This window comes from Dendronephthya gigantea, unplaced genomic scaffold (assembly GCF_004324835.1).
Source record: "Dendronephthya gigantea isolate DGI-Jeju-01 unplaced genomic scaffold, DenGig_1.0 000045F, whole genome shotgun sequence".
Taxonomy (NCBI): Eukaryota; Metazoa; Cnidaria; class Anthozoa; order Malacalcyonacea; family Nephtheidae; genus Dendronephthya; species Dendronephthya gigantea.
This window is the reverse complement of record NW_021163055.1, coordinates 1529141-1541233: the sequence shown is the minus strand read 5'-3', so window position 1 is coordinate 1541233 and position 12093 is coordinate 1529141. Positions and strand designations below refer to the sequence as shown.

At 36.1% G+C, this 12093-nt stretch overlaps 3 protein-coding genes across 3 annotated transcripts; 1 reads left to right on the top strand and 2 right to left on the bottom strand.

Moving 5' to 3' along the window:
* Positions 1 to 105: 105 nt before the first annotated feature.
* LOC114527640 (serine-rich adhesin for platelets-like) lies at positions 106 to 3524 on the top strand. The gene is made up of 3 exons (XM_028549343.1): positions 106 to 474; positions 913 to 2150; positions 2504 to 3524. Exons 1-3 carry the CDS (start codon positions 360 to 362, stop codon positions 2921 to 2923), a joined length of 1773 nt encoding a protein of 590 aa, XP_028405144.1. The 5' UTR covers positions 106 to 359; the 3' UTR covers positions 2924 to 3524.
* An 89-nt stretch (positions 3525 to 3613) lies between these two features.
* Positions 3614 to 4812, bottom strand: LOC114527644 (cysteine-rich protein 1). The gene is made up of 3 exons (XM_028549347.1): positions 4661 to 4812; positions 4041 to 4135; positions 3614 to 3816 (listed from the first exon to the last, which is right to left on the bottom strand). The coding sequence occupies exons 1-3, from the start codon at positions 4698 to 4700 to the stop codon at positions 3721 to 3723; spliced, it is 231 nt and encodes a 76-aa protein (XP_028405148.1). The 5' UTR covers positions 4701 to 4812; the 3' UTR covers positions 3614 to 3720.
* Positions 4813 to 5571: 759 nt separating this feature from the next.
* LOC114527641 (serine/threonine-protein kinase RIO3-like) lies at positions 5572 to 9639 on the bottom strand. Its single transcript, XM_028549344.1, has 11 exons — positions 9318 to 9639; positions 9043 to 9167; positions 7952 to 8896; positions 7717 to 7851; positions 7376 to 7620; positions 7157 to 7306; positions 6785 to 6912; positions 6502 to 6684; positions 6260 to 6419; positions 5904 to 6179; positions 5572 to 5764 (listed from the first exon to the last, which is right to left on the bottom strand). The coding sequence occupies exons 3-11, from the start codon at positions 8139 to 8141 to the stop codon at positions 5657 to 5659; spliced, it is 1575 nt and encodes a 524-aa protein (XP_028405145.1). The 5' UTR covers positions 8142 to 8896; positions 9043 to 9167; positions 9318 to 9639; the 3' UTR covers positions 5572 to 5656.
* Positions 9640 to 12093: the final 2454 nt, after the last annotated feature.

Sequence of the window (12093 nt, the reverse complement as noted above, 5' to 3'; positions counted from 1 at the left end):
TTCCTCAGTATTTCCGTGTTAACCAAAATTTGAAAACATTCCACTTTTAAAAAAAACAGGGCTTCCTGATTTTGAAGATGATTAACGACTGATGGTCATTAATTTTAGAAAATTTTCTTTGTGATTGCTCGCGGTAAATTCTTTCGTATATACGAAGAGACGGTTCGTCTCTGAATTAGAAAGTTGTTTTGCGAGCCCTCGTGATAATCTCAAAGAAAACTCACTTTAATTATCTCAATTGATCAGGCTTCATGTTACATCCGTTTGAGGCCCTAAAAAGGAAAGGGGTTTTATTATTTGCGTGTCTGGACCACAAATACCCCTTGTATTTGACCTGCGGTGACCATTTTTGACATTTCATGATTCGAGCGCGTTATCATTTAGTTGATGCTTTGAAATCACCGATAACAAAGTATGTCACGGCAGAAGTCATTAACGACTGCATTTTTACAATGAGGAAATCATACATACACAGTAAGTACATCTTTTTGTTCATCGTTACGAAGATTTGATCAATTGATCTGGTGTACGACAAACTAATGGTATAACTGATGTCTGAATCATATTAATCTTCGTATAGAAGCTGAGAAAATCAGTCGAAGTCAGCTAATAATGATTACTAAAGATGTATCTATAATCTATAAATCAGTACTTTAAAAGGCTTGTCTTTGAATTGTACAAATTAAACTAGACTCCTAATGTCTACCTTTATCGATTCTTCTAGATATTTTTTGCGTAATCATCATATTTTATTATAGTATGAATCATAGCAGTATTTAAACAGTTTGTCCTAACGATAAATTTCTGATATTTATCTGAAGTTGATTAAAATGTAAGGATAGGGTGTAGGCTATATACGTAAGTTACCAAATCATTATCTAATGCTTGGCATTCTGTTTGTTTGCTGTGCAGGTATTTGGCTCGTCTTACTCGTAATATCAACAACGGGAGAAAATGTCAGTGTGGGTAATAGGACCTCTGACAACTATGCCACCTCAAAGCACACATTGTTACATACAAGTTTTTTAACATTATCACGTCAACAGACAATTCCTATTCGTAAATCTACTGAGACAAGATTGGAAAGTGCGGATGCAAAGACTGTGAAATTGCAAGCGAGTAGATTTTTAAATTCTCGCACGCATGAAAATGCGTCTTGGTCGGAGAGCACGCGAACACAATCTGTGCGCAATTTATACAATACTGACACTCAGTCAACAACAGTGCGTGATTTATTCAAATACACGCAAATACAGAGCGCAGATCTACAGATCATCTCTTCAACAAAAACTGCACCTCTAGTAATGCCAGATAATACCAACGGTGAAGTGAAACCCACTGAAACATGTAAACTGAGTAATTCTGTGAATTCCGTCACATTTGAAGTACATAAATCTTCAATCAACGGGTCAGCAAATCCTCATATTTCACAGCACGCAACAGTTTTGAGCAACAGATATTTAAGTGTTAAAATCTCAAGCACGATACCCAGTGGAAATTCGTTGGAAGTACAGAAATCTCACACGAGATCAGCAAAAGATCATTTTCAGAGTAAAACCATTAATTTTCAGAGTAGCTACGAGAGCTTTCACACTCGAACATCACGAGACGAGTCAAGTACGTTTGGACACTTCCTGAAGAGTACACAAGCGTTACAACCCTCGAGAATAATAGAAACAACCTTGCCAGGAAGGAGCGACTCATTAACTGCGGAATTACAGATAAACACACATCTTGCGACAAGTAGATTTAACGAGTGGCAAAGATCAACCATAGAAGATTTATCGAAAACAGTCGAAAGACCTCACATCACGCTAACCTTTGCGAGTTCCCAGCTCAAAACACAAGGAAGCAACTCTTATCTTGCCCATACAGACGAGTATTTGTCTTCGACCTCAAGTGCAAACATAGCTAGTAGGATAATACATACTGCAGTTGGAAACATTTCAAAAACGACTGAAATTAAGGAAAATAGAAAAACACACTCCGGAAGGTCAGAAAAAACAATGGAAAACTTAACTCCGAGTTTTACTGTAAAAGAAATTTCATCAACTGGTAGCATCCTGATGAGGGTGTCCAAGAACCGCGCAACGAGTCTAAGGACAAGCCAATCTGGTTATCAATCGGCGGAGATTAAATCAGCCAATGAGGTAAGTCTTCTATTATTAGAAATTAATAGGCGCATATTATTCTGTCTCATATTTCAGAATTAACGCCTGATTATAGGGAGAGGTATCGCACGAATTGGGTTTGAATTAGGAATTAGATAAAGATTGAAGATAAGACTGGAATGATGTTGAAGTACACCCTTGACTATTAACCAATTACTCTCTTCCTGAATATGTGTAGTATTAAAGAGCAAAATAGCAGACAAAATAGAGCTTTGAATATTGTTAAAATTTGATTAAACTTTTCTACCAGATGGCGTGATTGATTACCCACTGTTTTTTTTCATCACTTCAGTTGTAGGTCACTAAAATAACGATGAAACATTTTTATTCAGGTAACAGACACCAAATCTCCAATACTATCAACAGAGATCCATGTTCTATCATCAAAAGTACATTCTTCATCACCATTCCTTACCACAAGTCACAACAAGTCCTCTAGTAAAGTTGCAGGCATGCCTCTGTACGTTTTAGCGATTTGTCTTCCCCTGGCGGCCCTCCTGGGTTTCGCCTTGGCCTTCGTCTACTTCAGACGAAATAAACAGGATCAGAGAGTGCGTTACTCGGTCACCGTCGAAATCTCCGCAGATAAACCAGATTATGAATTGAAAAGAATGTACAGCATTATTGACGTGACTGGGGGAATAAACAAGGAGTTTTTGTCAGATTTGGAAAGTCGGAAAAGTAGCAAAGGAATCTTAGATCAATTGGACAATGTGTCTGTTAGTATTACACAATCTGACCAAACAATCTAAGTCAACAAGCAGTAGATACTTCATGAACAGCTCTCTCCTGGAGGAGACACATTATTCCATAGAAGAAATCATGCTGAACAGGCATTACTTCCTACGAACGAGAGTTGTTTTAATTGCACAAATGCACAATCAATATTATTGCCAGCGTAATTTTCCGTCCTTGCATTAGGATAACTGGAATAATTTATAGTAAGCTTGGGGAAGAAACTTTGGTAGTCCCATGCGAATTATTGTTGGTGTGACTCTATGAGCCTTGAATGTATGAGACAGATACATTTACCAGACCATATGGCAGACCAAACACAGACTCGAAAAAACAAAAAGATAGGCATCTGTTTCATGTCTGTGTTTAAACATCATCAATTTCCTTTGATGAATAATTTCCGACCATCTGCATTCTGGTAAAATGTACATCCGACATCTGCTGGATAATCCTGGATTAAATGACATGCAAGTCAACTCTACTTTGTCAAAGGAATGGATCATTTGTCAAAAATTATAACACCTTTCATTGTTACTGATATTGTAGTCACTGCTGTTTTATGAAATTGTAAAATGTTAGGAAATGTTTTCAATCTTAGAGTTTTGCCTATTTAATTGGCCAGCTTATCTTTAATAATGCTAGGTAAACCAGAGGGTAAACTGATATGAACATGTAAATATTTTGCTGACTGCAACTGTTATGTAAAGTCGTGTGTAAAAATCATATTCAAGAGCAAATATTTTATTTTTCTAGTTTTTATTTACATGTTTTATGTTTGAAACTTGGTTGATTATATCAAGTCAACTTATAAGTCTTAATACTTGTGTGATTCAGTACCACCTCGCCCAAATCCACCAGGCCCAAAGAGAGCGGCATAACATGGTTTGTTACAATATGGCTTTCCTTCGTGCTAAAACACACATTAAACACTTTAAACCCAAATGCAAATGCAAATTGTTGTTATAATAGCCTCAAAATCATCAAAGTAAAACTTCAAATTATAAATGATTATTCTTATGTAGACTGCTTGGAGCTGTTGAAGCTAATCTGCTGCAGTTCAAATGTAAACCCAAGTTATTGTTATCATGGCCTCAAAATCATCAAAAATTAAGTTAAAAGTTATAAATTATTAACCTCTGCATGTCCACCAGAGCTCAAAGTTTTCCCACATTTTTCACATTTCAAACATGGCCTATGCCAGTCTTTACCAAGAGACTGCACTTTCTCAGCTAAATAATGTTTCATAGTTATGTCAACTTAATAGACGTTTAAATATCTTTAATAGAACATGAAATGTCAATTAGGTCAACAGGGCCCAAGCTGTAAATATTAACTTTATTTCACTACGAATTTACTTATAGCGTTTTCATTTAAAAATTAAAATAAACCATATGAGAATAATAGAGTAACGAGAACAATAGCAGGGTAATTAACACTGCGAAATATTCAGTCTTTCACTTCATATCATAGACACAGTGATATAAACTAATCAACTAAAACAATTACAAATTCAAATTGATCTTGTATCGATGAAATATGTTGTCTATTTGACAACTTTTACGCGACAGAACAACACAGAATATTCATAATTTGTAAAAGAATTGCACTTTGAACACTTGGATGAAAATAAAAGGAGAACTTTGTAGTACAGTACAAGACAGAGGATCAACTATAAAATGCTATGTATTTATCAAAGGCGAACCGTATTTACAATAAGTTGTAAGCCATATTTAGCTTTCTTTACATAAACTCACCGAAGTAAACTTCTTTATTGCATTTGGGACACTTAGGCATCTTGTCAAATTGTTTTTCTACACGATCAGAGAGGAGATAGAACACTTGTCAAACGCCAAACACGCGCACTGAAATAGTGAAGTTTCCAATTTCAATGACCAATATTTAAATATAACCTACGCCCACAACCCAAGATGCTTTGCTCCGTACTAGAATTATCCACCCGAAGATTGTTAGCGGGGGTGTTATGGTCACCATGGTGACTGGCAGCTACCAACGCGCTTGCTGTACTATCATGGTTGGTCATAGTTTAAACATATCAGTGACCTATCACATTTAGATAACGTAATACCCTCATAACACTGTCAAAACGTAAGATGATACTCTCAAATTACAACTTCCAGCCCACATGGTAGCATCGCTATGTCAGGCCATTGTTAGTTGAAATTACAGAACTTTCCAGATCAATTTACAACTGTAGAGAATGTTTACCAGCTTGCGCAGCATCTGAGCAATGTTTGCAATAGATCGTCATGTCCGCTTTTCATTTCCGATTGTTTTCGAGCGTGTGAAACATCATTTATTCTGCCTGGAGATTTGAAATCCTGCCAGTTACAATCTAACACAGTATCATTCTTTAAATAATTAACCTCATGCGGTGTTCCACATATAATTTCATGTTAAAAATGGATTTTCTGTTCGCAAAATAGAAACAACAAAGTGACCTCATGCAATCGCTAACACGTGGGGATTTACAAGAAAACAAATTTAAATATAGAAGAATGTATTTTTACTGGTAAAAAACGATGATGCATCGCTTTGCATTCCAGAAAACCAACCGCAATCAAACCTGAAACCCCGTTGATGTAATTGAATGAAACTTCAAAAAACAGAAATGATTCATGTGATTTACTCAACTCTATAATTTCCATTTCATTTTAATTACGATAAAAACCGCGTGTTATAACAATTTCAAATCATTAAACATATTTCTCCATTGGTTCCTGCACGGTGCTTCACTCAGTTGCCTCGTTTTTATGGAAAAGGTAATCAAATGCGTATTCCTTCTCAGGCAGTTTCTTGTTAATCTTCGTTTCTGATAAAAATCTTTCGCACTTTACCACCTTAAACAATATAATCAATATGATCAATATAATCAATACGATTAAAATACTTAGTATGATCAATATAACACCCTTACAAGCTTCTATTCACTGAAAATTTCACTTCATGACTTGCCAAGAGTAAAAATGGAGACTTTACCTTCGACATAAAGTCCTCATCTTGTTCAACAGGTATATCCAACTTGGAAACCTGATTAAACAGGTTTTCTGCAGAAATTATTTCCACCCCAAATTTCTCAAAGAACGAGGTGACATTCTTACAATCTCTATAGAGAAATTCCAGTGCATGAGGATGAACTGGCTCCACTGACTGACTCACATCAATGAAATAAACCTCGTTCTGGTACCATAACATGTTATATTCACTAAGATCTGCGTGAATAAGATTACACTTCTGATACATTTCAGCCATCATCTAAAAAACGAAAGATTGTTGAAAACGAATCGTGAGTTATAACTAAATCAAGCAAGGGAATGGTTTTAATAAACACGCACCTCTATGCACTGTTTATAAGCCTGGGTAGCTTGAGGGGTTGTTAGAGCAACATCTTTTAATTTAGGTGCTGGATGTTGACCGTTGCCAATGAAACTCATCACCAAAACCTGTTTCTTCAGCAGAACAACTTCAGGACATCGTATTCCAGCATGCATCATCCTAAATGTGATCAATAAGAGATGATCTTTAATGGACTTCTAGGAAGATCAGTTTAGAACTGCTTATCTTCAGACTTGTTTACCTTGAAAGATTACACATTTCTTTCTCTGCCCATAACTTGATTGTTTTACGTGGATTTTGTTTGCCAAGACGATCTTTAAAGCGGTGATCATCCTTGATGTAACGATCTCTGGTCTTGAATTCATTTAATGTTGTCTTAAACACCTTCACTGCACATTCACGAGGTACAACCTTATCTTCCATTCTTTGTAAAAATAAATCACAAGATTAAACTGCTTTCTGATGGAAAGACAAGCACTATCAATAATAATGATCATGACAAAATTTTCATAAAGTGAACTTACTTTCCTCCAAAGGCATGAAAAACACAAGCTTCTTTTCCAGTGCTGATGCAACCATTTACTTCTTCCAAAATCTCTGAGTTTACTAATTTGTATAACAGCAATCTAGTCTTAGGATCCAAGGCTTGCTCCTATTGAAATGAAAATTAACATCAGTCTTTCTATCCCTCAATGTTACCTGTTATCTATTAGCCTCAAGTGCATTGAGATCAGCTATGTTTAAGTATTCTACTCGTGTTAGATGCCAAATGATTTGCCTGTCAGTGAAGGAGTAGTCAGTCCCAACAGTTAACAATAGTATTCTCTAAATCCTTGATCCTAACCCAGACACCTTCTGAACAGGATGATCTGATCCAGGATGACTTAATGACTTACATGAGTTGAATGTTCTTTTTTTTCATGAAGACGATAACTTTGTTTCTCTTCTTTAATTGAATGTTGTTTTAAAGTGTTGTAGACGTTGTTTGAGATCTTCAGATCAAGCTCTTTGCTGCCAACATCTCCTGCTGCAAAACTTGGAGGAAACTAAAAAAAAGGATGACGAGACTATCAAGTCATATTACAAAAGCAAAGAATCTTCAACCAAGAACAAACCTTTTCAATATTTTGAGCATTCTTACGGCCACAGACATCAGCATCATGTTTTGTTGTAATGTTTTTACCAGATCCGTTGCTCTGATAACGTTTTCTACGACTGCCACCACCAGATTTACCACCAGATTGCTTTGCTTTGTCATTTTTTACTTGATCATCATAATCAATATCATCATCAGATGATGTCAAGTCACCTTCCAGGATACCAGGATGGATTGTACGATAATTATCAAAACTAATTGAAACTAAAAAATCCCCACATTTTTAGTACATGCAAACAACAGGTAGAAGATGATTCAATGAAGATGGCACAAGCTCAATGATCGCTTTCAATCAAATACCTTTGCTGGTTCCATTCATTCGATTCTCCTTTGCCTTCAAATCTTTCTCATATTCCTCGTCAAATTGAAGTTGCAACATCTGAGCAAGCATCAAATCATTTGCAGTGTCTGAACCACTTGAAACTTCCAATGATACTAAAAAATAGCAAATGTTAGGATGCACCCAGACTGTTGAACTACAAGTCAATTTAAAAATCTCCCCAATAGCAAAGCATTCATTTGATCTACTCCATACCTTCAACTTGAGCTTCAACAGGCGTTTTATTCCAAGCCTCAACTCCTTCATTTCGATCAATTTCTCGCGCTAATTCTTCGTCCATTACTGACAGCAGTGAAGGAACAACAGGTACATTCACTTTGGACAAACCCCAAGGATTGCCTGGTTTCACAGTTTCAACAGGACTCGGTAATAAAGAACTCTCCATGATTTTATGATAACTTAAATAGACTTTCTTGTATATAAAATATTTTCTGAATTAATATAAATATAGTAGGCTATACAGTATTCACAGTATTCACAAGTCACAACTGTTCCGTAGTTATATACAATGATTTCTTCTCGAGAACTCAGTATTTACAAAAAAGACTTCGTCTGTAAGACACTTCTTGAACACACGCACACGTACAAATGAGACACAGAGGTCAAAACCTCACAGAAAAACACAAAAAGATGACTTAAAAAGTTAAATTTAAAATGATTTAAAAATTTTTAAGATGGACGCTTGATGGTGCAATTCTAAATTATTGTTGGTTACCGCTTCATTGGATCAACGCTGGCGCATATGACGCCGCAATTTATGCTACTCTTAGTATTACCGAAGCTGGTAAAATGTTTCTATACGTATACTTATTATTATTTATTTAGTATATATTTACGTATACTAAATAACCATGTCCTTAAATAATCAGAATATAAATAATCATAAATAAGAGCAAAAGAGAGGTCTAAGTATAGAATAAATAAATTCACCACCAAATAGATTAGGCTGAAATTTAGGCTGTGCATTATTGTGATCATAAAATCATAATCAAAGCCAAGGTATAAACCGATAATTCCCCTCAAGAACTCGTATTAGGAGCGATAATCTTCGTGTACACATTATAATGATTGAAGCAGAATAGAAAATGCATTCTTTCAGACTAATTCACAAGAAGTTGGCTTCAGCTGATTGTATGAGAACTATGAAAAGAAAATTGGAAACAAGTTAATTTTAAAGGCACACCAAGCACACTTTAGGCCATCCAGTGTGCTATCACTAGTCACTACTTCACATCAAAAGATGCGTTTTTGGACTTTATTCATGCATAATAATTTATGTGACACACCTTCGAGTGAAGGTTTTTCTTCTTCCAGTTTCTCTGGCTCATCTGAACCAGTGGTTTCATAAAGTCTTGTAATTTTCATCACGTCACCTCCATTATCTTTCCCACCAGAACGTCCGATATCAACCCTACAACGAATTGTAATATTACAAGTCAAACTTGATCGAAATATAAAATGATGAAACCTTAGTTACGATCTTTTATCGACGATGCCACTATGATAAATTCTATATACTCGTTGAAAACACAAAATAAAAAATGTTTTAATATTGACCAACCTGTATACAGCAGTCTCCTCGTTATCTTCACTCTCCGCTTCTAATTTTTTCTTCGGGTAGATTCTCTGATAAACATTATTGGCATTCGGGTCCATTGTCCATCCTTTGATCACGTTTATAGATAGTGCCTCGTTGATAGGGTTCTTCCCAGTCGTTTTGACTTTTCACTTCCTCCCGTTCACTGGTAGTCTTCGAGCTCTCGTACGTTTGTCTGTGACGCGATGTGAGGTCAGTTGTCCAGCCTTTGATCACGTGTTTATGGATATGGTCTGCATCGTGACTTCTTTCAACGCCTGTCTCGTTTGAACGCAAGTTTCTTGGAATTCTCTAAAACAGAACCAGAAGTACATCAATACGATATATCCTCCAGTAAACCAACATATAGTAACAAGTTAAATCAGTTGAATACCCGGTCATAATTCTTAATAAATTTCTTGTATCTTAAATAGTCTTTCATCTCTTTGACTTTCTCTCTTTCAGTGATCCCCAGCCTTTGCATTCTCTTCTGAAACTCGTAGTCCAACAACGCCTGGTACTGCTGTTGAACCTGGGATGAATCATATCAGATGATTTGTAGGGTTCCTGTTTTTATTGTTTATATTTACAATGTTTTGTTTACCTGAGTTTTCATATGAGACATGAATATATCGAGCAATGCCCCACAAATATTGCTTCTGACCCATTGTAAGTTCTTTGTTTTTCAAATGTGGATTTGTTTTAACAAAAGGTGGTAAATTGATAGCTTTACCAAATCGAGATGGCACCTCAATGCTGTCTGACGTCACCTCAGTTTTTTGAGAAATCCCAGTTTGTCTGGATGAGTTTGAAGAAACACGTTGTACAGCAGCTTTACGGACATGGTCGGTCATATAAAGATGAGGTGGGGTACAACTACGGCTGCGTGGTGTGAACGCTCGAGTATGGTAGAAATCTAGATGGACAAATACACAGAGATGTTCGTCAGACACACATAAACGCAACATTTTTATTTTCAAAATCACCAGTTCAATTGGAGTAAGTTGGCGACTGAATCAGCGTCATTTCAAAATGAAATATCCACAAAGAAGTCTGTCTCGTTAAAATATTTCAAACCTGATGACTTGTAGTTGGTGTAATATGGGAATGGAGATGAACTGGTTGATCCAAGAGCAGGAGATTTGGGCGAACTAAAAATGGCAAAACAAAAACACAATATGCTTTATCAGTGTCACTTTACTCAGTTGATACAAGTTGTTGAATGTTCTCAAGTTGTCATCAAGTCCTGGAGTTAGAAAGCGATAACATGCAGGTGGTAAATCTTGTTAAACGATTTTTCAAATCTTGTAAAATAAGAAGTCTAAAATAATCCGGACAATGAGTTGTTGAAACGACACCGGAAATCTGGCGCAGATTGTCAGAATTCTGAGTCACTTTACCTTTCTCCTGATCCTCGTGAGGAATCCTGTTTAAAAGCCGAACTTTGTCGAGATTTGTTGCTTTTTGTGTCATCGTTATTAGGAGGCAATGGCGTGCTGTGATCTCGAGGTTGCAAAGGTGATCTTGTCTGGTACTAGGGAAATAAATAAGATGGTAGATTAGAAAGATAGCGTATAGATTTGAAAGGTTCGTAGTCAGATTTTCCTGGTAAATAACAACAGTTTCAAACTCAACCTTTGCTAAAGAGGAGTTGTTCACAGTCGGCTGAAGAACTCGAAACGTTTTCATTCCACTTGAAGTCATAAACGATCTTGACCTTTTGTCCTCTGTCTCCGTGACTCGTTTGGGCAAAACCCTTGAAAGAAAATTCAGGAAAGGTCGCCGGTTGGTTAACCAAAATAACATCATCATTCGGTCAGGTTAAAGCTGGGCAAAGTTAGAAAGCAACTTATATATAGACAACTAACAACTTTCATAGTTTTGCAACGAGGTCGCTTTCAGGGCAGGATTAGTATAAACCAAATTAGCATAAAAAACTTGATGCATCCTCCCCGTGATTCATGCGAATATAATTTTGTATAACATCACTCAATGAAATTGCGTTGTGATTCCCTAGTTTAACAGATTGGATGCCAAAAACATTGTGATTGTTTCTTGTTGAATTATTCTTAGGTAAAGCGACGTCATACGGTTCTGTTGTAATCTCAAAATCATTTTGCATTGGACAGGATGAACGTTCATTTGTCTTATGTTCACCTTTCGTATCAAATATCTACCTAAAGAACTTGGTAACCATCAGTTACATCTACAACATAGTTTAACATGTGTAAAATATCACTCAGTCCAACAGAAGAATGTATATACATTTCTATGAGCACTTATATTGCTCCGCACTGTCTGAAATTTAATAAGGCACTGGGTACCAGTTTAAAGTTAGCAATATCTTCAATACCATTCTATATATCATTAACATTCTGGTGTATATAACTTAATACTACTTCACCTAATATAATCTTATTACCTTGCTTGGCTATCCCTCATCCTTAAAGAAATATTCTATAAGATTCCAAATACCCAATACCCGGCCGTTCACTTGATGAAGTTTTCCTGACCCTCTTTTGTAAAACAAACAATTAATTCATATCAACACATGGTCACCAACAGCAACCAGTGCATAATAATGAGGTTACTTAATGTCACGTTACGTTTTATTTACATATCAAGTGCATAAGTATATTAAGTATATATTGTGATAGCTTTACGGTATCCAAGGGCAAACAGGTCATCGATTACGATCATGCTGAGAACCTTCGTTTTACTAAATCTTAAATTTATTTTCTCCACAAGTTTTGAAACGGCA